Source organism: Bidens hawaiensis, unplaced genomic scaffold (assembly GCF_021521415.1).
Source record: "Bidens hawaiensis isolate Kalapana, Puna unplaced genomic scaffold, B.hawaiensis_p1.1 tig00013069_1, whole genome shotgun sequence".
NCBI lineage: Eukaryota > Viridiplantae > Streptophyta > Magnoliopsida > Asterales > Asteraceae > Bidens > Bidens hawaiensis.
The window spans coordinates 217,367-243,175 of record NW_027492097.1 but is presented as its reverse complement, the minus strand read 5'-3'; the positions used below and the strand labels follow the sequence as shown (position 1 = coordinate 243,175).

General features: G+C 30.9%; 1 protein-coding gene across 1 annotated transcript; it reads left to right on the top strand.

The window, feature by feature from the left end:
• The first annotated feature begins 6,369 nt into the window (after positions 1 to 6,369).
• On the top strand, positions 6,370 to 20,515 carry LOC143543137 (putative E3 ubiquitin-protein ligase BAH1-like 1). Its single transcript, XM_077035528.1, has 6 exons — positions 6,370 to 6,433; positions 9,567 to 9,814; positions 9,939 to 10,193; positions 10,329 to 10,466; positions 11,204 to 11,262; positions 20,410 to 20,515. The coding sequence occupies exons 1-6, from the start codon at positions 6,370 to 6,372 to the stop codon at positions 20,513 to 20,515; spliced, it is 870 nt and encodes a 289-aa protein (XP_076891643.1).
• The last annotated feature ends 5,294 nt before the right edge of the window (positions 20,516 to 25,809 follow it).

Below are 25,809 nucleotides of genomic sequence, written 5' to 3'. Positions count from 1 at the left end.
GGGCTGGTTCCACTTCTGGAACTTAGTATTATGAGTTTAAAAGATAACCCAATTGGTCTTACACAATTTGGTTTAATGAGTTGATAGAACCATTAAACTAGTTTTGTTGCGCAATCTGCTGAACTGTTAATACCTATCTGTAATTGTTGAATTATTGTGAGTTTTCTATACTTGAGAAAAATATAATAAAATTTTTTTGAGAAACCTGATTCATATATCATACTGTGGTAAATTTTGTAAAATTTATCCTTCATCTTTTCTTTGTGAATAAAATCAGTTTGTGCATGCCAAAATCTGTCTCGTGAACTGAATGATCATAAGTTAAGTTGTATGATGAATATTTGGTTGCTTTGCCATGATATGATATGATATGTGGATACATGTTAGGACTTTCGGTACTGTTGACATTACTTATTATCACCAACGATTAGTCGGGTCAAGTTTGAGTTTGTGTGTGAGTTCATACGTGGGTCTTAGATCATGTGTTGTTGAACATACTCTCATAACTTAAAACACTTGTACTAGGTAACAGTTAGCGAGTCAAATGCATTCATTTGATTTTGAGAAAACTCTGTTACACGCGACACCAGGTTTTGGATTGAAAACACGGACGGACATACTTGCATACTGGTTTTGAAAACACTAAACATACTTGCATACTGGTTTTTAAAACACTAAACGTTTGCCTATACTTGTTTTCTGGATTGAAAACACAAAACGTTTTGAAGTATTGTTATGTAACCTGTTGAAACGGGCAAAAACGAGCTGAACAGTTGATTTTTTATTGCTGAATTGCTGCAAAACTGCTCAAAATGCATTGAAACGATATGTTAAGTGCTGAAACGAGCTGTTAAGTGCTGAAACGAACTTTTAAGTGCTGAAACGGACTGAAAAATCACTGAAACGAGCTGTTTAACATGATGTTTGCTGTAAAAACGAGCTATTACGTGCTGAAACGAACTGAAAACTTGCTGAAACGAGCTGTTTGACATGCTGTTTGCTGTTAAAAAGAGCTGTCAAGTGCTGAAACAGACTGAAAAATCGCTGAAACGAGCTGTTTAGCATGTTGTTTGCTGTAAAAACGAGCTGTTAAGTGCTGAAACGGACTGAAAAATCACTGAAACGAGCTGTTTAACATGATGTTTTCTGTAAAAACGAGTTGTTACGTGCTGAAACGGACTGAAAAGTCGCTTAAATGAGTTGTTTAACATGCTGTTTGCTGATAAAATAAGCTGTTAAGTGCTTAAATGAACTGAAAACTTGCTAAAACGAGCTGTTTAACATGCTGTTTGTTGTTAAAACGAGTTGTTAAGTGCTGAAACGAGCTGTTAAGTGCTGAAACGGACTGAAAAATCGTTGAAACGAGCTGTTTAACATTATGTTTGCAGTAAAAACGAGCTGTTACGTGCTGAAACGAACTGAAAACTTGTTGAAACGAGCTGTTTAACATGTTGTTTGCTGTTAAAACGAGCTGTTGAGTGCTGAAACGGACTGAAAAATCGATTAAATGAGCTGTTTAGCATGTTGTTTGCTGTAAAATGAGTTGTTAAGTGCTAAAACGAACTGGACTGGAACATGAACTTTAATGATAAAACTAAAACATTTCATCCGTTGTCCTTGTTAAAAAAAAACCCGAAACCCGTTTTGACCCGTTCCGACCTTGACCCATTTTGACCCGGACCCGTTATGAGCCGAACCTTTTGACCCTGACCCGTTCCGACCCGAACCATAACAACCTTTTTTTTAGTTGACCCGTTCCAACCCTGACACGTTCCGACCCTAACCCGTTCCGACCCATAACCCGTTTCGACCCAACCCAACCCATTTGCCACCCTTATGTTTAATGTATATCGACGGGTTAGGCGAGTTGTACCTCTTAAGACACAATTTAAAATTATATACATAATGGGCCATTAGAGATTTCAAGGCCCAATATGGCCCATTAGGACATGTATGACTTGTTTTTGTCTATTATGGTCTAATATGACTCCATATAACGCGATATAACCCTTAAATATCTAATGTTACATATCACATGCCATAATAGGCCACTAAGAGATTACAAGCCCTAATATGGCCCATTAGAGTGGCTATGACATGAAAAAGGCTATAATGGGCCACTAACACCAACAAGGCCCAATAAGACCTATTGATGAAAGTATCACATGTTATCGGCCATTAACATCTAACTATGACTAATGACATTCCTATACAACCTTCTTAGAGCAATTATGATGTGATAAAGGTTATAATGAGCCACAAACACCAGTTAAGGTCCAATAAGGTCCGTTGATGAAAGTATGACATGTTATTGGGTTTTAACGAAACTATGACTCACTAAACTCATATTCAACCCTTTTAGAGCAAATATGATATGATAGTGACTACAATGGGTCACTAACAACAATCAAGGCCCAAGACGGCCCATTAATGCAAAGTATGACATGCTACTGGGCGTTAACACCAACTATGAGTCACTACACTCCTATACAACCTGTTAAATTAACTATGACATGATATAGATATATTGGGCCATTAACAACAATCAAGGCCCAATATGTTCCATTAATAAAAGTATAACATGTTATTGGGCGTTGACACATGACTTTGGCTCACTACACTCATATACAACCTCCTTGTAGCGACTATGACATGATAGGTGATATAATGGGCCACTAATACCAATCAACGCCATTTGATGAGACCAACTATGACTCACTACATACAGCCTGTTAACGTAACTATGATAGACCCATACTGGCCACTAACAACAATCAAGGTCCAATAAGGCCCATTGATGAAAGTATGACATATTATTGGGCGTAACCAAACCATGACTCACTAAACTCATATTCAACCCTTTTAGAGCAACTATGATATGATAGAGACTACAATGGGTCACTAACAACAATCAAGGCCCAAGACGGCCCATTAATGCAAAGTATGACGACCAACTATCACTCACTACACTCTTATACAACCTGTTAACGTAACTATGACATGATAGAGACGATATTGGCCATTAACAACAATCAAGGCCCAATATGGCCCATTAATAAAAGTATGACATGTTATCGGGCGTTGACACATGCCTATGGCTCACTACACTCATATACAACCCTCTTGTAGCAACGGGAACATGATAGATGCTATAATGACCACTAATACCAATAAAGGCCCATTGATGAATGTATAACATGTTGGGCCATTGACACAAATCAAGTCCAAATAAGGCCTATTGACGAAAGTATGGTTTGTTTCAGGCGTTAACACCTAACCATGACTAATGACACTCTTATACAACTCTTTTAGAGCAACTATGACATGATAGATGTTATAATGAGACACTAACACCGATCAAGAACTAGTATGACTCACTAATGAAAGTATGATTTATTGGGCGTTAACACTGATTACTACACTATTATACAACTCTTTTAGAGCAACTATAAATATCACTTGTTTTTATTTTATATGTTTTTATATTTAAAATACATTTTTTTATATTATATAAAGTTTAATTAGTTGTTATATATATATATATATATATATATATATATATATATATATATTTACACTAACAACTCTTTATTTTAATTATTAAAAATAAATTAAATTCATATTTAGTTCAAATTAATTTCACTTCCCTCAAAATTTCAAATTAAATTCAACCCCCTCTTTTCTTCAAATAATTTTGAATTACCCTCCCATTCTTAAATTTAATTTGACCCCATATTTAACCTACATTTTTTACTTTCTCTTCATTCCTTCTTATTATTCTTTTTCTTCATCTCTTTACACCAACCATAATTCTCAATCATTAATTCTCTAACTCACTCAATTCTTAATCAAATCCTTTGATTCCGGGCTCTAATCTAATTATTTTTGCGAGAGGAATTCACGTGTGGTGTCGGTTTCCATCAATTCTATATCGATTTTTGCCGGATTCGTGTTGAGTGTGAAGAACCCTAAGAACCAAGTTTGGGGATTTTCAATTTTAAGTGTTATTTCTTGTAATTGAAGCTTAGTACATCTTCTTTCATCGCTAAAAAGGTATGTATTTCACTTGTTTGATGACAACAGTTTGCTGACAGATTCGTTTTTGTTTATTTATTGGTATGTAACTTGATGTTAAACGATGATTACTGAACGATTTTTGATTCTAGGATATAGCACTATGAGTCTAGTTCCCAGAAAGGTAAATTTTGTAATTTTTGGACACGTTTTGAATAGTTTTTATGATTGTACAAAACCACTGGTCAAAGCTGATTCGAGGAGTTATATTTTGGCCTGTCTTTCCGACACAATAACTCCCTAATGGAAAAACCAAACGGGTTTGATGACAACAGTTTGCTGACAGATTCGTTTTTGTTTATTTATTGGTATGTAACTTGATGTTAAACGATGATTACTGAACGATTTTTGATTCTAGGATATAGCACTATGAGTCTAGTTCCCAGAAAGGTAAAGTTTGTAATTTTTGGACACGTTTTGAATAGTTTTTATGATTGTACAAAACCACTGGTCAAAGCTGATTCGAGGAGTTATATTTTGGCCTGTCTTTCCGACACAATAACTCCCTAATGGAAAAACCAAACGGGTTGTTTCCAGTTCTGAAAGTTAGTATTATGAGTTTTGAAGAGAACCCAATTGGTTTTGCACAATTTAGATTAATGAGTTGATAGAACCATTAAACAAGTGTTTGTTGTGCAATATGCAGAACTGTTGGTACATATCTGTAATGGTTGAATTATTGTGAGTTTTGTATGTATGAGAAAAATATAATAATTTTTTTTTGAGAAATCTAATTCATATATTCTACTGTGGTAAATTTTGTAGAATTTATAATTAATCGGTTCTTAGTGAATAAAATCAGTTTGTACACGCTATAATCTGTCTCGTGAACTAAGTGATCATAAGTTAAGTTGTATGATGAATGTTTGGTTGATTTGTCATGATACGATGTGTGAATACATATTAGGACTTTTTTGTACAGTTGACATTGATTATTATCACCAACGAGTCGTCGATTCAAGTTTTTGTTTGTGTATACATTATGTGTAATGTGATTGTGCATGATAGTCTTCGTGCTTTGAGGTTTCGCCTCACATTAACCCTTTACTAGTTATGATGCTAATATTTTAACAATTTTAGGTTCAAAAAGTTAGAGCCGAAATGGAAAAAGATGAAAGGAAGTCAAGAAACGAGTTGGAAGAACGAGTGCACCGAATGGAATAAATAGAAAAAGAATTTGAGGAAAATGAAGAAAGAAGGCAAAAACAATTTGATGAGTTTATGAGAAAGTTTGAGGTCGGTAGTAATTATTAGTAGTTTCAAATGTTTTGAATTCATAACTTATTAGTTAAGTTTGTTAATGTAAACTTGTTTTGAATCTATGTTATTGTGTTTGTTAAACTTATAAAATAGTCACATTTATCTATGTGTGACCAAAAGTATAAGTATGATAATAACCACACTTTATATTACAAAAGCATTATGTGTGACAAATGGTAAGACAATGGCCACACCACAAACTACAAAAGAGTGTTTGACTGGCAAGTTCACATTTTTAGCCATATTGACAATAACCTCCAGTGTCTATATGATATGATTAGCCACACAATACCTCACTATGTGTGACAAAAAGTTTGACAATAGCCACACTTCAAATTACGAAAAGTATTATGTGTTACAAACGATAAGAAAATAGCCACACTATAATCTACAAAGGAGTGTTTGAGTGGCAAGTAAACATTGTTAGCCACTTTTAATGTAATATCCAGTGTCTATATAATATAATTAGCCACACTATTATTAAATTTAAGTGGCCATTGTTTTGCTATATCCACACGGTATAGGTCACAATGCACGCTTAACACAACCTTATTGGCCACATTATTATAAAATTCATGTGGCTGAAACATTAATTCATGTGGCTCTATACGTGCAATGGTCAATCATAGTAAATAGTCATGTGGCCATTTTCTACTGTTTAGCCACACTTATTGGAGAGGTTTCTTGATGGCCAGCAACTAATGCATGTATCCTTTAGCCACACTTATCACCACATAAGGCCACTAAAAACTGTGTGTGGCCATATCATACCCATGGTGTCGCGACCTTTGGCCACATATGACCTGAACCAAATGTGTGTGGCTAAAGGCCTACGTCCACACTTTTTTCGTGTGGCCGAAGGTCAATATTCACGTAGTGTTGTAGGCACCAAAGACATAATCGAGCTTCTATTAATTCTCAAGGGGATGTGACTTTTCAAGATGATTACGATAAAAAATGTCTTTGTAAGTTACATTCTTCTATTCTTAAACTTATAAAGATAATTAAGTTTATGATTAAACGGCTGTTTCACCAATGGCTGAACCGGTCGGACACATGTATCAGGGGATCGAGAAGGGTGATCATGATGTGACGTTCGGTGAGGGGATACCGTTACACCCCTCACTATTCGGTGCCCGAAGGTTTTAGTCTAACACGGTTTCACACTTGGGTGCCCATGATATGAGCAATGTAAAAGCTAAAAAGTGGTCGGTACTTACTAGTTACTAATTACTATCAAATCATAACTTAAACTCAAGCTTGGATTATATAAAAGTTACACTTTACACCTTGTTTTTGCTTATTCTTTCTAATCAACCATTTTATGTTATGACACGAGCCGCCCATAATTTTCAATTTTTTCTCTTTTATATCTCTCAGATTACGATGTTTTGTAAAATTTCAATGAGTTTTTTTTAACAAAATAGGTGGAGGGGAAAAAATATTTACCAATATATATGATTTGAAAAATATTTACCAAATTAGGTTAAACTCTTTTTTTTCTCACTCCTAACGCTAATTAAAAAAAACAATTCTTAATAAGAAAAATAATCGCCTTTTTCAAAGAAAAAAATATTCTCCAATTATTTTTCTAAAATAAAGACTACAATTTAAATTTATTATTTAAATAATTTATTTTAATTCTCAATAAAATTTTGTTTTCTATTACGATATGACAAGAAACAATTCTTACAGATTTTTGATGATCTTTCTTTTTAAAAATCATTTTTAACTAAATAAATTAGTTTTCTCTTATTTGTCTTTTTAGTCATACATTATTTTCTTACATATGAATATTAATTAATTGTTTTTATGACAAAAAATAATTGTTAAACAAGTTTTTATTTTAAGTGTTTTATTTAGTTTAGTCAAATTGTAAAACCCAAAAAACATTTCTAAAAGAAAGAATTAAAAAAAATTATTTAAATAATTTTTAAAATTTAGGGAGAGATTAGAGGTAGCGAACATAGCAGACAAGATAAGAGAGTGGAGATTGAGATGGTTTAGACATGTGAAGAGAAGACAAACGACGAATCATGTTAGAACCGTAGAAAGCATTACTATAGAGGGGAGGAGGGGTAGAAGACGACATAAATTGACTTGGGACGAGAGGATTATGCATGATTTGATAGACCTAAACTCTCCGAGGACATGGTTGAGGATAGGAATTCTTGGAGAAGTAGAATTAAAGTTAAGGACTTTTAGGGAGAAATGAATACCTTATGGCTTCTATTTTCCTTATTTTAGGCACACACCAGAATGATATTTTCTTTACATATATATAGTATTATTATTATTATTATTATTATTATTAGTATTATTAGTATTATTAGTATTTTATATTACTGTTGAACTTTGATTTTCTTTGTATTGCTTTATACATATGTACTTTAGAGCTGAGGGTCTCTCTGGAAGTCACCTCTTTATTTATTTGGATAGAGGTACGGTGTGCCTACATCCCACACTCCCCAGACCCTACTTATAACTTTGCTGTTGGTGAGACTTCACTGGGTATGATTGAGAGGATTGAGAGTTGAGAGAGGTTTTATTTTATAAAAAACCATTAGGATAATTTTTTTGAAGAAAAAAAATTTGTATTTTTTCTAAATACGAATAAAGAATTTAGTAAAATTATAATAATAAAATCATGATATGTCAAAAAAATTTCGATACATATACGAGTACCAATGCCGGTTTCGATAATACCAATATAGGTAACAATATTGTTTGGTTAAAATCAGTTTGATCCGTGAAGGTACCGACGCACTACGACAACTCATATAACTTACGTTCCAAACAAAATACTATATTTTGAAAAATATTTTTTCTCAACAAACTTTACACTTGAACGGCAAGAAAGAAAATAAAAAGCCCTCTATATACAAACCCTTTCTTTTATATATATGGTTACAATAATTTAATATCTATATATAAAAAAAATTATATGACATCTGTTTATAAAAATACATATACTAAATCTACGTTAATTATATGATAAAATAGATCTTATATACTTATTTAAAATTGCTTTATAAATATTTAATTTGAGAATTTCTAGTTTGGAAAAATATTTTAAATCCTTACGTTATTTTTTCTTTATTATTATGATATTCAATTTTTTTAAAAGAAAATAAAAATACTAGCAATTTAATTTTATAAAAATACCAGCAATTTAAAGAATTACTTTTAGTCAATAAGTTAAGAGTGAAAAAAAAAGAGTTTGCCTATTTTGATAAATACTTTTCAAAGTAACTACAATCAATGCGAACATGACTAACAAAAAAAATCTTAGCAAAACATTTATGATTGAACTAAAACACTATGAACATATTGTCAACAGAATAAACACAACTATGAAGTAAAATACCATAAACAATATGTATGAACTAAAACACAATACGCACCACCATGAACATCATTTATTTTTTAGGTGTAACTTACCTATAAAACATATGATTGTTTTTTTAAATATCGTTAAATGAAGTTTTTTCGAGTTCTCATTAGAAGTTTTCAAACTAATCACATTATTATGTATATAAGCATAAATAAACAAATTCCCACTAACTAATGTAAAATTTATCTTGATACAATGATCCAAACGACGAGATAGTGTTTCAATTCGGATGTTTGAATTTCTAATTAACAAAAATTAAGTCATTTAAAACAACGTTTCAAGATAAGTTTTATATCAGTTAACTCATATCCTTTTTCCAATTAAAATCCCTAAAACATGGGTTTGAAACTCGAAAAAAACTTAACTACGTTAAGTGTTAACGGAGGTCCATTGAGACAAAAATATTTGAAATGTTGCACCTTTGGTAATGATTTTTAAAGGTGAGATTATTATTAGCCGATACACAAAATGTAAGATTATTTATTTTCAATTTGCCAGTATAATTTATAATATACTACAAAACATTTAACAAACAAGATGAGCCCATCATCTTTCGATTTTTCTAATACAGTCCTTGAACCTTCAATATTTTCACAACCACCCAACTTCTTTATTATTATTTTTTCTTTTGAAAGGAGAACTTCATGCAACCACCCAACTTAAACTTCAATCAATTCATCTCTTTTTAACTTTATCTTTTTGGCTTTACAAAAACAAAAAAATTTACATTAAATTTGTGCTTATCATTTTTATGCATATGGATTGTTTAGTCTTAAAAGATGTTGCTAACAATTATACACCGAGTGTCCCTAATATTTTGTTTGTGTCACCATTATAGGATGTGACTGGATGTTCACTGAATTAACATTGGTATCTTCAAAGATGGTTGATTATTTTAGTTTGACAGTCGAGCATCTTGTTCATCTTCATTTTACTTCGGGTATGCCAAGATTCTTATCGTGCTTGTTAATGTTTCACTGTTTCAAAAATGATCAAGAACAAGTCATACAAAAAGGATTAAGGCTAATCCAGTTTGGGGTAATGAATGCTTTCGCCTTTAGGAAAATTCTCAAGAAGTATGATAAAGTAAGTCGACTTCAGTTCCCTATAATGTGGATGAAACTGTAACGCTAAAACATCTGCGTTGTAGATTTCATGTTTCTTGTTATTTAATCATTGATTATATGTTCCAATTTTGATGAACGTACAGGTGCACGAGTCTTCAAATGGTGCGAATTTTAAGTCCAGATTGCAGGCAAAACGCTTGGACATTTTTCAATCACCATGGTTGATTGAATTAGTAGCGTTATATATTAATCTTAGTGGTTCAGACAGTTTAATTTCGGATGAGCTTATCGGTCTACTGTCTTTTAATCTCAACTTCACCAGTGAAGGCTCTTCACTCACTTTGATACTTTTAGGTTATGAGAAATTGGAGTACAGTCTCATCTGTCCTATTTGTTTGGTATGGTCTAAAGTTTAATGTATATATTTATATAACTAGCTAATGCCAATTAATAAAAACAGGATACGCATCATTGATCATGGGAGGATTTATAATACGTGGTTCAAATATCTTAATGTTCGCTTGTTAATTTAGGATATTGTCTTCCAACCGTATGCTTTGAGCTGTGGACATATATTTTGCAAGCCTTGTACCTGTTTAGCGGCTAATGTATTGATCACTGAAGGACTCAAGTATGCAAGCCTAGATTCCAAATGTCCAGTTTGCAGACAGGTTAGTACAACTTTTAATATGTTATAATTTATTTGGATTGTACATATATTTGACTATAAGGTAGATATTAAAACATTTTAAAAGAGTGACAAGGAAATGACCAAAAACAAATATATAAATATATGTGTGTGTATGCATGCATGTGTGTATGTGTATCACATACGGGATGAGTTTATTGGGGAACCACAAAAAAATGTTAAACTGTGAAACCATGCGTTTTACAAGTAAGTTTTCCTTTTTAAAACAATTCTTACATGTATAAAACTTATTTTTATATAATAGTTTTTGAAGCTTTTGCATAAACGCGCATCTACAAGTCGTTTGAATAGAAAAGTTAAAATACATTAATAAAATACAAAATTATCTTTTAAGTTTCTACTACGAACTACGTAGGGTTATTTTTCTATAACCCAAAAGTCATCGTATATTAAAGAAAGGTGATATGTGAATTATGGTTCATGCATGATTTCTCCAATTTAATCCAAGTAGGAAGCAAGTTGAACGCAACATGAGATTTAAGCAGTTATATATGCCAAAGTGAATGTTGGACCTTGAATTCACGTTAGTCATGCTTGTATGCGCATTTCATCTTTAACATGACTATATATATATATAATTATATATCTTAGTTAGTTTCATAATTTTATGTTTGTAAAAATAGGTCAATAATTTTAGGTTAGAAATTCTGTCTCCAGTACAATTTTTCTTTGATTTGATTTGTTTTTTTGTTAATGCAGAGTGGAGTGTATAATAAATCAGTGTGCATGTCCGAACTGGGATTCCTTTTACAACAAAGGTAATCCATTGTGATCAACATATGATTTATTTTAGTCTTAAGTAGGAAATACGGGTTGAAAATAGATAAATAACTAAATTAATATAGACAAATTCACCAACCATCAACTTCTTCAAAATTTCACCAAAAAAGCAAATTACCTTCACAACTTGACAAACAACAAAATAAATGATTATAAAAGTTTATTGTATGTTTTTGGAAGTTTCTAGTTATGAACTAAACTAATAACTTAAATAGAAAACACAAAGTAAACAATGAAAGTAAAAAAATTAGAGTAATCAACTACATAACTAAGTTATTGGTGTTACCTTTTTATCTTCAGATTCCAAAAAGTTTGGAAAATCATCAAAATTTGACTCATAGTTCTCACACTCTAACAACCATTTTACCTTCTCACTAACTTCATTTTCCAAATCCAAATGTGCCCTTTCTTTTATAACATTAGCAAGTTTTAAGTGATCAAAATCTCTTAAAAAAACATATCTTCATATTCCAATATTGATTTAGGATAGTACCCGTGTTACACACGGTGGAACATATTTAAAAACATAATATATATATATATATATATATATATATATATATGTGTGTGTGTGTGTGTGTGTGTGTGTGTAACATCATATAAATTTAATGAAATGCAAATGTTGTATTTATAAATAAATGATACATTTACATGAATTATAAGACATCATAACTTATTTGAATAAAATACAAAAACATTCAAAAAATAACAAAGATAAATGAAAACATAAAATATTTTATAACTTATATCATTAGTACAAATAATAAGCAAACAAAGGAAATTAGTCTCCAAATCAATAAAAACAATTCTACAATATCGATTCAACAAAACTTTTATCTCAATGTTGATTCAAAAGATGAACTCTATCTAAGACATTTATTGCACATCAATAGCTATAATGTTTATTACCTAAGATAATACACGTTTTTATTTGACATCAATTTAAAACATTTATTACAAACCATGTTTGAATTAAATATTACCATCTTGAAAAACATTTATCACTAACTTCATTTTCCAAATCCAAATGTGCCCTTTCTTTTATAACATTAGCAAGTTTCAAGTGATCAAAATCTCTTAAAAAAACATATCTTCATATTCCAATATTGATTTAGGATAGTACCCGTGTTACACACGGTGGAACATATTTAAAAACATAATATATATATATATATATATATATATATATATATATATATATATGTGTGTGTGTGTGTGTGTGTGTGTGTAACATCATATAAATTTAATGAAATGCAAATGTTGTATTTATAAATAAATGATACATTTACATGAATTATAAGACATCATAACTTATTTGAATAAAATACAAAAACATTCAAAAAATAACAAAGATAAATGAAAAGATAAAATATTTTATAACTTATATCATTAGTACAAATAATAAGTAAACAAAGGAAATTAGTCTCCAAATCAATAAAAACAATTCTACAATATCGATTCAACAAAACTTTTATCTCAATGTTGATTCAAAAGATGAACTCTATCTAAGACATTTATTGCACATCAATAGCTATAATGTTTATTACCTAAGATAATACACGTTTTTATTTGACATCAATTTAAAACATTTATTACAAACCATGTTTGAATTAAATATTACCATCTTGAAAAACATTTATCACTAACTTCATTTTCCAAATCCAAATGTGCCCTTTCTTTTATAACATTAGCAAGTTTCAAGTGATCAAAATCTCTTAAAAAAACATATCTTCATATTCCAATATTGATTTAGGATAGTACCCGTGTTACACACGGTGGAACATATTTAAAAACATAATATATATATATATATATATATATATATATATATATATATGTGTGTGTGTGTGTGTGTGTGTGTGTGTGTAACATCATATAAATTTAATGAAATGCAAATGTTGTATTTATAAATAAATGATACATTTACATGAATTATAAGACATCATAACTTATTTGAATAAAATACAAAAACATTCAAAAAATAACAAAGATAAATGAAAAGATAAAATATTTTATAACTTATATCATTAGTACAAATAATAAGCAAACAAAGGAAATTAGTCTCCAAATCAATAAAAACAATTCTACAATATCGATTCAACAAAACTTTTATCTCAATGTTGATTCAAAAGATGAACTCTATCTAAGACATTTATTGCACATCAATAGCTATAATGTTTATTACCTAAGATAATACACGTTTTTATTTGACATCAATTTAAAACATTTATTACAAACCATGTTTGAATTAAATATTACCATCTTGAAAAACATTTATCACTAACTTCATTTTCCAAATCCAAATGTTCCCTTTCTTTTATAACATTAGCAAGTTTCAAATGATCCAAATCTCTTAAAAAACAGATTTTCGGATTCCAATATTGATTTAGGATAGTACCCGTGTTACACACGGTGGAACATATTTAAAAACATAATATATACGTAACATCATATAAATTTAATGAAATGCAAATGTTATATTAATATATAATGATACTTTTACATGAATTATAAGACATTATAACTTATTTGAATCAAATACAAAGACTAACAAAGATAAATGAAAAGTTAAAATATTTTATAACTCATATCATTAGTACAATAATAAGTAAACAAAGGAAATTAGTCTCCAAATCAATAAAAAAATTCCACAATGTCGATTCAACAAAATTTTTATCTCAATGTTGATTCAAAAGATGAACTCTATTTAAGACATTTATTGCATATCAATAACTGTAATCTTTATTACTCTAAGATAATACAAGTATTTATTTGCACATCAATTTAAAACATTTATTACAAACCATGTTTGAATTAAATATTACCATCTTGAAAAACATTTATCACTAACTTTATTTTCCAAATCCAAATGTGTCATTTCTTTTATAACATTAGCAAGCTTCAATTGATCCAAATCTCTTAAAATAAACAAATATTTGGATTCCAATATTGATTTAGGATAGTACCCGTGTTACACACGATGAAATATATTTAAAAACATAATATATATGTAACACCATATAAATTTAATGAAATACAAATGTTGTATTTATAAATAAATGATACTTTTACATGAATTATAAGACATCATAACTTATTTGAATCAAATACAAAAACATTAAAAAACTAACAAAGATAAATGAAAATATAAAATATTTTATAACTTATATCATTAGTACAATAATAAGCAAATAAAGGAAATTAGTCTTCAAATCAATAAAACAATTCAACAATGTCGATTCAATAAAACTTTTATCTCAATGTTGATTCAAAAGATGAACTCTAGCTAAGACATTTATTGCACATCAATAACTATAATGTTTATTACTCTAAGATAATATTCGTGTTTTTAGTTGCACATAAATTTAAAACATTTATTACAAACCATGTTTGAATTAAATATTACCATCTTGAAAAACATTTATCACTATCTTCATTTTTCAAATCTAATTGTGTCATTTCTTTTATAACATTAGCAAGCTTCAAGTAATCCAAATCTCTTAAAAGAAACAGATAATTGGATTCCAATATTGATTTAGGATAGCACCCGTGTTACACACGGTAGAACATATTTAAAAACATAATATATATGTAACATCATATAAATTTAATGAAATGCAAATGTTGTACTTATAATAAATGATACTTTTACATGAATTATAAGACATTATAACTTATTTGAATCAAATACAAAGATTAACAAAGATAAATGAAAAGTTAAAATATTTTATAACTTATATCATTAGTACAATAATAAGTAAACAAAGGAAATTAGTCTCCAAATCAATAAAACAATTCCACAATGTCGATTCAACAAAACTTTTATCTCAATGTTGATTCAAAAAATGAACTATATCTAAAACATTTATTACACATCAATAATTGTAATATTTATTACTCTAAGATAGTACCAGTGTTTATTTGCACATCAATTTAAAACATTTATTACAAGTGGAACATTCAAAGACTATCTAAGACATTTATTACACATCAATAACTGTAATATTTATTACTCTAAAATAGTACCCGTGTTTATTTGCACATCAATTTAAAACATTTATTACAAACGTTTTTGAATTAAATATTACCATCTTGAAAAATTTATAGTTAGTAACCACCATCTTTTAAAAAAAAATTAACAAACCATGTTTGAATTGAAAGGTCTAACTTTTAATTTTAAAATGTCATATTTTGACTTCAAAATGTCAACATAATATATAAGCATTTTCTTTAAAACCCAAAATGTGTCCACTGTCTTTTCTTTTGCTTGAAGCAAAGTTAATACAATTAATACAAATTAATTATTTGATTTCGGTCAAAACATAATTAAATTTAAATTTATTATTATTGATAAATACACAATTATATGTATAAACATGCATAAATTATGTTTCACTTAAGACCATTAAAAAATTTATGGTTACTATTTTCAACACTATTAGCAACTTTTAATAACATAATAATGGATTGTAAGAGAATATTTAATTAAAAACGTTATAATAGTAAAAACAAATGTATGTTAATTTTATATGGACATAATTTATGAGTACAAATCTTAAATTTAAAAGTACTTAAATCATGTTGGTATATTTCAAGAAAGTTATATTGACTATGTAAATGTTATTTAAAATTTAAAACGATTTAATATGAATGGTAAAAAACGATTTAATGTGAATGGTCAAATACTTAAATCGGTCGGAAATTTATTTAATTTATAACTTCTTCATTCGGTTTTTTTAACAAATAAGGAAAGTTAAACCATATAAATTGTAATAATGGGATAATTAGTTTATTATATCGGTCAAACCATATTAAGGAATAAGTTTATAAAAATGGAAATAATTAAAAACATAAAAAAGGGTTGTTCATTTGTTTTTTTTTTAATAAGGAATGTCAAACTTTATAAATTGACTATATGTTATTATTTTGAAATATTTAGAACGAAATTTGAATTTGTAATACTATGAACGCTAAGTTTATATGTTATAACAAAAATAAAAATAATAACATACTTATAAAGTATAATTTTAGTAATGTCTAAATTTAACATAATCTGAATTATAATTTTTTGTAATTATTAAGATACGGTTATAGTAAATATAATAATGAAAAAACAGTTGGATATACAAAAATGTCGGAACGAATAAACATTAATATGCTAGTCAAACATATATAGAAACAATTATGTTTGACAAACAATTATTATGGACATTAATTAGAAATTCAATTTTAAATCATATACCAAACATATATATTCTAAATAAAAATACGGTTTAAATGGGAAACCTGCTGATATATATTCCGTGTAAATGTTGGTCAAACCATTATTATGGACATTAATTAGAAATTCAAATTTAAATCACATACCAAAAATGTAGAGATATAACATAGAAAAATTCGAGACTTCCATTTACTTATTTATGTAAATTAGTGAACTTATTAGTGAACTTATTATTATCTATCAATTATGGACCGTTAACTTTACCAAACTTATTATTATGTAAATCATGCATAATTAATTTCAAATTAAGTTGTTATGATATACCAAAACTATATACAATTACGGTAAACTCATATTAAAATTGAATTGGGTGAAATGAAGTTAATTTTTAAAATCAGTTTCTTTAAAAATGAAGGAAAGTAAATATTTATAAAATATGATAATGGGATAATTAAATTATATAAATTAATATATTGTAGTCAAATCATAATTATTATTATGGACAATTATTTATAAGGAAAGTCAATATTCAATATTAATGTTAATTAAAGTGTGATAATGGGATAATTAATGTATATTCAATATTGATGTCAATATTCGGTTATTATAACAATTAAGGAAAGTCAAACTAAATAAATTGTATTAATGGGATAATTAAATATGTATTTTATTAACGCACGCCGGAAAAAAATGAATCTCCGATATACATAAAAAATGAATGAAAATGAATATACATGACTATTCAAAAAATAAATATACATCGATATAAAAATATACATCGAATAAAGTCATCATCAATCCGTGAAATTAGATAATATGAGTGGGACAATAACCTGAAATAATAAAATCGAATATTAGTATTTATATTGTGGATTATTTAAATTATAATTAATAACCGGAAAAGTTTAAAGGTGTTACCGGAAAAACGATATTGTGAGAATAACCATGGTATCACAAATTTTTCGTAGAATTTAAATTGAAATTAGGTTGTATAACCCGTGACATTCACCTGAAATTATAAAGTAGAATATTAATGTTGATGTTATGGAACATTTGATATTTAATATATAACCGGAAAATTTAAATGCCTTACCGAAAAATAACAAATAATGATAATAACCATGATATCTCCGTTTTTTATTAAGAAACTAAAATCAAATATTACGTAAATCAATCGGGTAAATTACCTATAGTTATAAACTTAATGGAAAAGATTACTGGAAAAACTTACCGGAAAAACTTAACGGAAAAACGTAAAGAAAATCCATTGTTATAGTTTAATTGTCGTTTTTTGATTTAGAACCTAAACTGTCAAGCGGGTAAATTACCTGAAATAATAAAGTTAACGAAAAAGATTACCGGAAAAACTTACCGGAAGACCGTAAAAAAATCCATTGTTATAGCTTCATCGCCGTTTTTTGATTTAGAATCTAAACTGATTTTAAAAAAAAATCAGTTAACAATGTAAATAAAGATAAAAATGTTAGATCTACAATAACCGGAAGAAAATATGATGTTGCCGGAAATACATATATCAACAATCGAAAGGTTATTACAACTTCAAAACTTACCGGAAAACGATTAATAAGAATCTAGATGTAGCATAGCCGGAAAATATGAGAGGGTGAAAGGAGATTAGCCTAATAGAGAGAGAGAAAAACATGATTAGGGTAAAAAATTAAGAAATGTTATGGTTTAAATATATGTTAGTGGATGAGTTGGCATGATTAAGAAATATAATGTGTGACATGGCAATGAGGTAGCATTGATGTGGAAGGTCTAGAATGTTAAAAAGTGGAAAATGCATCTTGCTTTAATAGTATATATAGATTCTGTTAAGTAAAAAACTACTAAAAGTGTTTCTTTTTTCCATCCAATAACGAAATGGATTTACAAAACTACTATATACCCCTACTCCCCTAATTTTTTAGTATCCTCAACATCACCATTTAGTATTACAAATAATTAACAACCTTAGTTAAGCTATAACTCTTATAAGCTATTAATTCACAATGATACAAAACTAGTCATTTTTATTTTAACAATTTGGTAAAATGGTTTGTTTGTAACTTTTTAATTTTTATATCTATAAGAGAAAATTCTTAAAATAATCCATATTAGAAGAGAAAACCAGGATTTGACCCAAATTTTGAAATTTTTAACCAAATGTCCCTACAAAAACCCATGGAGCCGACACTTTTGAATTCCCACCAATAGATTTCATTAGCCACAAATATAAAGACACGTGTAATATGTCTGACCCACCCGTTACTTTTCTAAGCAAATTCACCCGACCCGTTAGATTTGCAGCAAAACCGTCTCCGTGAAAACCATCTCCCCCGTGATGTTTTATCTTGTTTTCATGTCCTCCATGAGTTTTCTAAAAAAATGATAAAATCATGATTTTTTGAAATTCACCTAACCAGACGAATTTCATGTGAATTTTATCTTTGGAAACGAATTTCAAGATTCAATGGTTGTGATTCAAGTTAACAATTTGTTGGAAGATTAGAGTTAGGTTGAATGTTTGATTGTAATTTGTAAGCGGAATGAATGGAGTCGGATAATCGTATATAAAAGCCTCGTTGTTTCGGTTGGTAAAATCGATGATGTCGTGTTTGGATAAAATGGCGATGACTTGGACGAGAGGTGTACGGTGGTGGCCGATAACTTTAGTAGCGAGATTGTGTAGGATTTGGAGGAGTTTGGAGAGAACACCGGGAGTGAGAGAAGCCATGTGGGTGGTGGTTGGATCTTGAAATTCGTTTTCAAAGATAAAATTCACGTGAAATTTGTCTGATCAGATGAATTTCAAAAAAACATGATTTTCAACTTTTTTGGAAAACTTACGGAGAAGATGAAAACAAGATGAAACATCACGGAGGAGTTGGTTTTCACAGAGACGGTTTTCCTACCAAATCTAACGGGTTCGATGGATTTGCTTAGAAAAGTAACGGGTGGGGTCAGAGATACCACACGTGTCAGCATATTAGTGGCTAATGGAATCTATCGACGGGAATCCAAATGTGTTAGCTCCGTGAGTTTTCGTAGGGACATTTGAAGAAAAATTTCAAAATTTGAGACAAATTCAGATTCTTACTCCCAATATGGATTATTTTGGAAATTTTCTCTATCTATAAACATATTTTCTATAGGATTAACACCTAAACACATTGGAAAAGTGATTATAATAATTTGTAAACGTACATTCAGTACATAGTATTCCTTAAAGGCCCACTCTAAGTCAAAATTGACCAAAGTCCGTTAGATCACCAAGTATTTTATGCTTGAACTAGACTGATATTTTGGGTATTGTATTTTATGGTTGAACTTTAATTCACATATATGCTTGAACTTGACTGATCAGTTAGGTATTTTTAGTTTTCACTTTTAACATGTTAGAAATCACATTTAGATTTCTATTCTATAGGATGCTCAGCTTATGTTCAGATAACCACTTTTAGGTGTCGACAGGCTTCTGGCTTGCCACCGCCGTCGCCTAGGGTTCTTAAATGGAACCCGGCTGTCACAACATTATAATGTACATGCCAGTTAGATGAAGCATAGAACCAATGAATAGCGACAAAGGTAGTTGTTCGCCGTCGCTGCCATAAATGACGGAAAGCCACCAGCAACTGCGGACCGTCACTTTTATTTTTCTGTGTTACTTTCTCACTCTACAACATATTCTTTTTTCAAAGTAGTAAGATTTTTTGTTTTTTTCTTTTTCTTTTTTTAAAAGAAAGTTGGTTTGCAGGTGTGAGACAAGAGTAGTTGAAATTGACAATACAAATACATTACTTGAAAAGTACATCATATTTTGTTCTTTTCAAAAATCTAATTAGTTTTTCATCACAAACACGTCTACTTGTGTGGGTAAAACTGAAGTTGGTTATATTTATAGGCGCAAACAAGAGTTTAAGGAAAGACTAGTTGAAGAACGAAAGGTAATATTGAAGCAGGCCAAAGAGTATTGGGAGTTGCAAACGAGTTCAATGATGGGATTATGAGATATCAATTTTTTGGTGTGTCATTTGATAATTTTCCGCTTCAATTTTAATTTTGTATCTTGTTGCACAAATAATAATTTAGTATGTAAAGAAAAAAAGTATATTATTTGTCAACTGATTGATTATTGGCATTTAAAAATTTATTCCAGTTACAAAGAATTAGGGGTAAATATAGTGTTGGGTTAGGAGGCATACACAGCACTAGATGTTCATAGATTGAGTTTTTTTTAATACTCGGGTTCGGGTGTGGAACCGGGTTCGGGTATGATCGGGTATTGAAAAATCGGGTATTGAGAGAAATCGGGTAGGGTTCGGGTAGGGTATTGAGAAGAAAAACTCTACCTTATGTACCTAGGTAGGGTATGATCGGGTTCGGATATTGGAACCGGGTACGACCGGGTATTAATACCCAGTTTTGAATTTTTAATTTTTTTATACATTTTTTAATTTGTTTAAAATTTGAATTTTCTTTGTAATTTATAAAAATAATTAAACTATATTACAAAAACCATAAATCCACTTAATTACAAATTGTTTACTTAGTAATATGCATTTTAAAAAAACTTAAACATAAAAGTTATGAAGTAACATAAAAATGTACTATAAAAACTCATGTATTATTTCGGTTATTAGAAAATTGGTATCGAGTATCGGATATAACCGGGTATCGGGTATAGAGTATGACCGGGTCCGGGTATTTACGTGTATAAATCGGGTACAGTTTCGGGTACGGGTATTGACCTCAAAATGCATACCCTATCCAACCCTACGGGTAGGGTCGGTTCTGGTTTCGGGTATAGAATACCCGGGTATAAAAAAACGGTTCCGGGTATTATTTTCGGGTCCGGTTTCGGATACGGGTTTTTTGTGTACCTCTACATAGAACCCCTCAAATCTTCTTTCATTTTCTTAGACTCAAAGGCCCAACTACCCCATCCATATTTTTGTTTATGTCTTAGATCCAACTTTTCAAGCCTAATATATTGATCAGTTCTTCATGTAAGTAATAGAAAACATAATAAATATTAAACTTATGAACCTGTTACAGCAGAGAGAATAGTAACCGCAACAGAGAAGGATGTAGACGACATGATTGTCAGCTTGGTCGAGTTCCCCTTTAGGATGTATAGTTAAAGATGGTTAGGGTTCTTGAGAGGAACCCGGTTTAGAAGAGAGAGGAGACACATGATTTTCTTATGTGTGTGAGATTAGGTTATGATGTTAATTTATTCTCTTTATATATACACACAAGGGGAAACCATTTATTAGCTATTAAGAGTAATATGACCCATCAACAATCACTAAGCTAATATATAATAAGGTATAATTAATTATTTTGATCTATTATTATATAAATGATAATGATGGCCATATAAAAAAATATATAAAATATATTTATTCTTACATTCTCCCACTTGGCCGAGTAATCATTTATTATGAGTATTAGATAAGCCTGATCAGGAGTTAACACTCATTTTAGTTTTAAACTCAAACTGGAGTAGAGAAATACAGTTATTGAATTGAACATCAGCTCAAGACCCCCATTAATCATACTGCAGTCCTTATTTAAAACCTAAGAAGTTATGATCAAAATTTCCAAGTAAGCCCTTCAGAACGTTTGATTTGTATATTAATTAGTCTATATATCATTATGCATGCAGAACATATTAAGAGACGTACAAATCAAAATCGATGAGGAAATTTAATAGTTAATCATTCATAGTATGATATGCAGTTGCACATATATAGTCATCAATAACCCGTCATTATCATAAGCTCTTTCATAATATTTATGGGTGAGACTTTTAGTTATCGGATCCTTAAACATATCATGAATTTATTCGATACGAAAATTTAGAATCCTCAATTCGTTCATAAACGAATAATTAGTTTCATATCAAAATTATTATGCAGCACTTCTCGAACTGTTACTGATTGAGAAAACATGGTAGCTGACTTTATCACAGTAAATCTTCAATATATAATTTATATGGAGTTAATAAACTTTGTCCACTGATAAATTTTCAACTACATTTATTGCTGATTGCATTGTGATTAATCAACACATTATGTCATTATAACTTAGATTGTTGTTATCAGTTCATTATAACTCCTCCATGAGATAGATTTATCTGCTAACACAAGAATATATCCCGAAAATTACATTTTCTTATATATGAATATGACAAAGTTTAGAGTAATCTAACGGTTTGAATTCTCACTTCTTTTAAATTATTGTCTTTCGTTTCCTTTAAAGATATCTTAGTACTCTTTTAGATGCTCCACATTAATCTAGACATATCTAGTGTGTTGCAATTTTGAGTAATATCTAAACGAGTATAGACTTGAACTTATATAAGGCTTCAACTTTATGAAGCATAAAGTAATAATCTATGTGATCCTATTAACCTCTAAAGTAGAGCAGTATTGTTTGTTACATGTGTAAGGAATATCTCTGAGATCTATAATATCGAAGTATGTATGAATAATGCTTTGACATATGTAACATATACTTGTCAGAAGAATGTCATCTATATAAGGACAAGTTTGTTTTTAGTTGCTCCCACTCATCTTGAGGTAGGTACATTAATCCACTTGGTTTTGATGAAAATAATTGAATAAAGATTTTATCACATTTTGATGTTTGCATTAACCCATATATGGATTATATTGACTTATAGACTAATAGTTCTTTGACTTTCAGTTTATAACTATTTGGTTGTTTTATGAACAAATAAATATGTAAGCCGATTGTTAGGGAAAGTTGTTTTAATGTTCATCTAATACAGCTCTTAACTATTATAAGCTACTAGAACAATAATGATACTTATAGAAATCTTTTGTAATATAGGTAAGAAGATTCTTTGATAATTGGTTTCTCCTTTAATATAACCTTTAACAATCAATCGTGCTTCTTAATGTCTTAATTTTTTTTGTTGGGATTTAGTTTAGTTATGAACACTCTTAGGTGATTCAACCAAATCTCAAATGTTATTTTGACTTATGGAGTCAAATTTGCTAATAATAGCTTTATTCCATAGAAGACCGATTGATGTTAATGATTTAATTAGAAGGGGTAGGATCATTAAACATTCCAACATCCATTTCAACTTTAGTTAGGGAGGTTATATAATCATCAATGTTAGTAGGTTTTAAAACATATATGGCCTCTATAGAGGTAGGGTACCAAAAAGACCCAAATACCCTTAATTATCACCCGCGGGTCACAGAGGAGCCTCTCATATACCACCCGCGGGACATATGGATCACCCGCATATTAGTAGAGGAAGAGCGTCCTCATACCACGCGCGGAAGCATCCTAACACCCTCAGAAGTCATCCGCAGGATAGGACATCTGTCCGCCAAAATGACCGGAAGGCAATGCCAACGGGACAGCTGTCACCAATTAACTACTTTCCAGAAGAATGTTCACGATTGTTACTTGAAGAATACGTGACTCATTTACCAATGAAAAAAGGACACCTGGCCAGGTTGTTATAACCGTGCACATGGCTAGGGTGCAATCCGTCCTATCATAAGGTGACACGTGTCCAGGTTGTTATTCCCATGCATATGGGAGGTATAGCTCAACCTATCATAGAAGGACACACGTCCAGGTAGTTATCAAGCCCTTCTAGAAGAGGACAGCTGGCCCAATCATCTTCCTGATCCTTCGGCTATAAATACCTCGTCAAACCATATGAGGTATTCATTCACTCACGATCATTCTGACTCACTTATACTCTGACTGCACTTAGTCTACTTAGCTTTCAGTACTTTCTCCTTTACGAACGTTACTGATTCTCATGCCGGAGGGTTGTTACAGGAAGACTCCCCCTCTTGTCCTTCCTGTAATGAGACTCACGGTGTCTGTTTTGCAGGTTCCGGTCACTGGACTTTGGTAAGTTGTACTCATACCGTGTTAGTAGTTATCATATTTTACCCTATGGACTCATTGGATCCAGGACCCATACCCGGGTATTGGATCCGTGTTTCTTCATTGGCGCTATCCGTTTGGTGTTAGAACAGCGTAAATTTTCGTTGGTTTTTCGGTTCGTTTAAAGTATGAGTAAACTTCCTGAGGGGCCAATGGGAACTCCTGCACTTGCTTCACATGTGACTAACACTGAAATACATGAGGGCCTTGCCTCGAGTGTTTTTGCACGTATGACAGCTCCGGGTTCACGAACTACCGAGACAACACCAGGTGGTCGTACCCTTGAATGCGTCACCGCACCAACTGGGCCAAGTCCTACTGATTTAGGACACGTAACGGTTCCAAAAGGATCTAATCTGGGTGACCTTGGTCGAATCATGAGGGAGAATCACCAAACTAGGTCAGTACTGGATTCGGAAGAATATTCCGATGATTCTGACCTGGCGAGGTCTCAACGTCATAATTCTAGATCCGGCGGACTACTGTCCCTAGAAGAATGGTTTCGTGTCCAACAAGAGAACTTAAAAGCTGAATATGATCGTAGAGTGCGGAATGCACATATCCATGCTCGTGCAGTAGACTTACGAAGAATCTCCCTAGAGATCTCTTTCTCCTCCCCCAACAGTGAAGAGAAGTCAGATCCGCCACAGTCAACAAACAGAACAAGACTTTGTTGAACCACGAATGTTACGCCCTCGTCCTCGCATAGACATGCGGATGCCGTCTTACTTTGATGAGTATGACAGTTATGACTCAACGTATCACCCAGGAAACTACAGTTTCTACACGGGTGATAGCAGAATGAGTTCACAGGCAAGAAGTAGTCGTCCGCGGGACGTAATCCGCCACACCGAGTATCATAGTGATGCTGAGGAAGACTTCACCAAACCATACCGTCCGGCAGCCTTCGCCGAGAAGTCGAAATTTATAGCTAGCATTGCACAGCACCTTTCCATGTCAATTCTAAGATACCTACAATGGTAGGCAAATACAATGGCATGACTGATCCAAGTGATCATCTCCAAAATTTTGTGGCGGTAGGTGGTGTGAGCGGATGGACGCTCCCCTATTGGTGTCATATGTTCGCATTGACACTAACATGGGCAGAAAGGGAATGGTTAGAAAAGTTACCCGATGGTCAAATTTCTAGTTGGGATGATCTAGTGAAGATGTTCTCACAACAGTTCAGTCAACAGAAGAAGCACACGCGTGACCAGTCAAAAATTCTGGATATTATCCGCCGGGATAACGAATCCATAGAAGATTTTATTATCTGGTTCAATGACGAAAGTCTGAACATTGGTGGGATCAGCAAAGACATGCTCCGCGGTGCCTTCCGCAAGAATGTCAAGTGTGA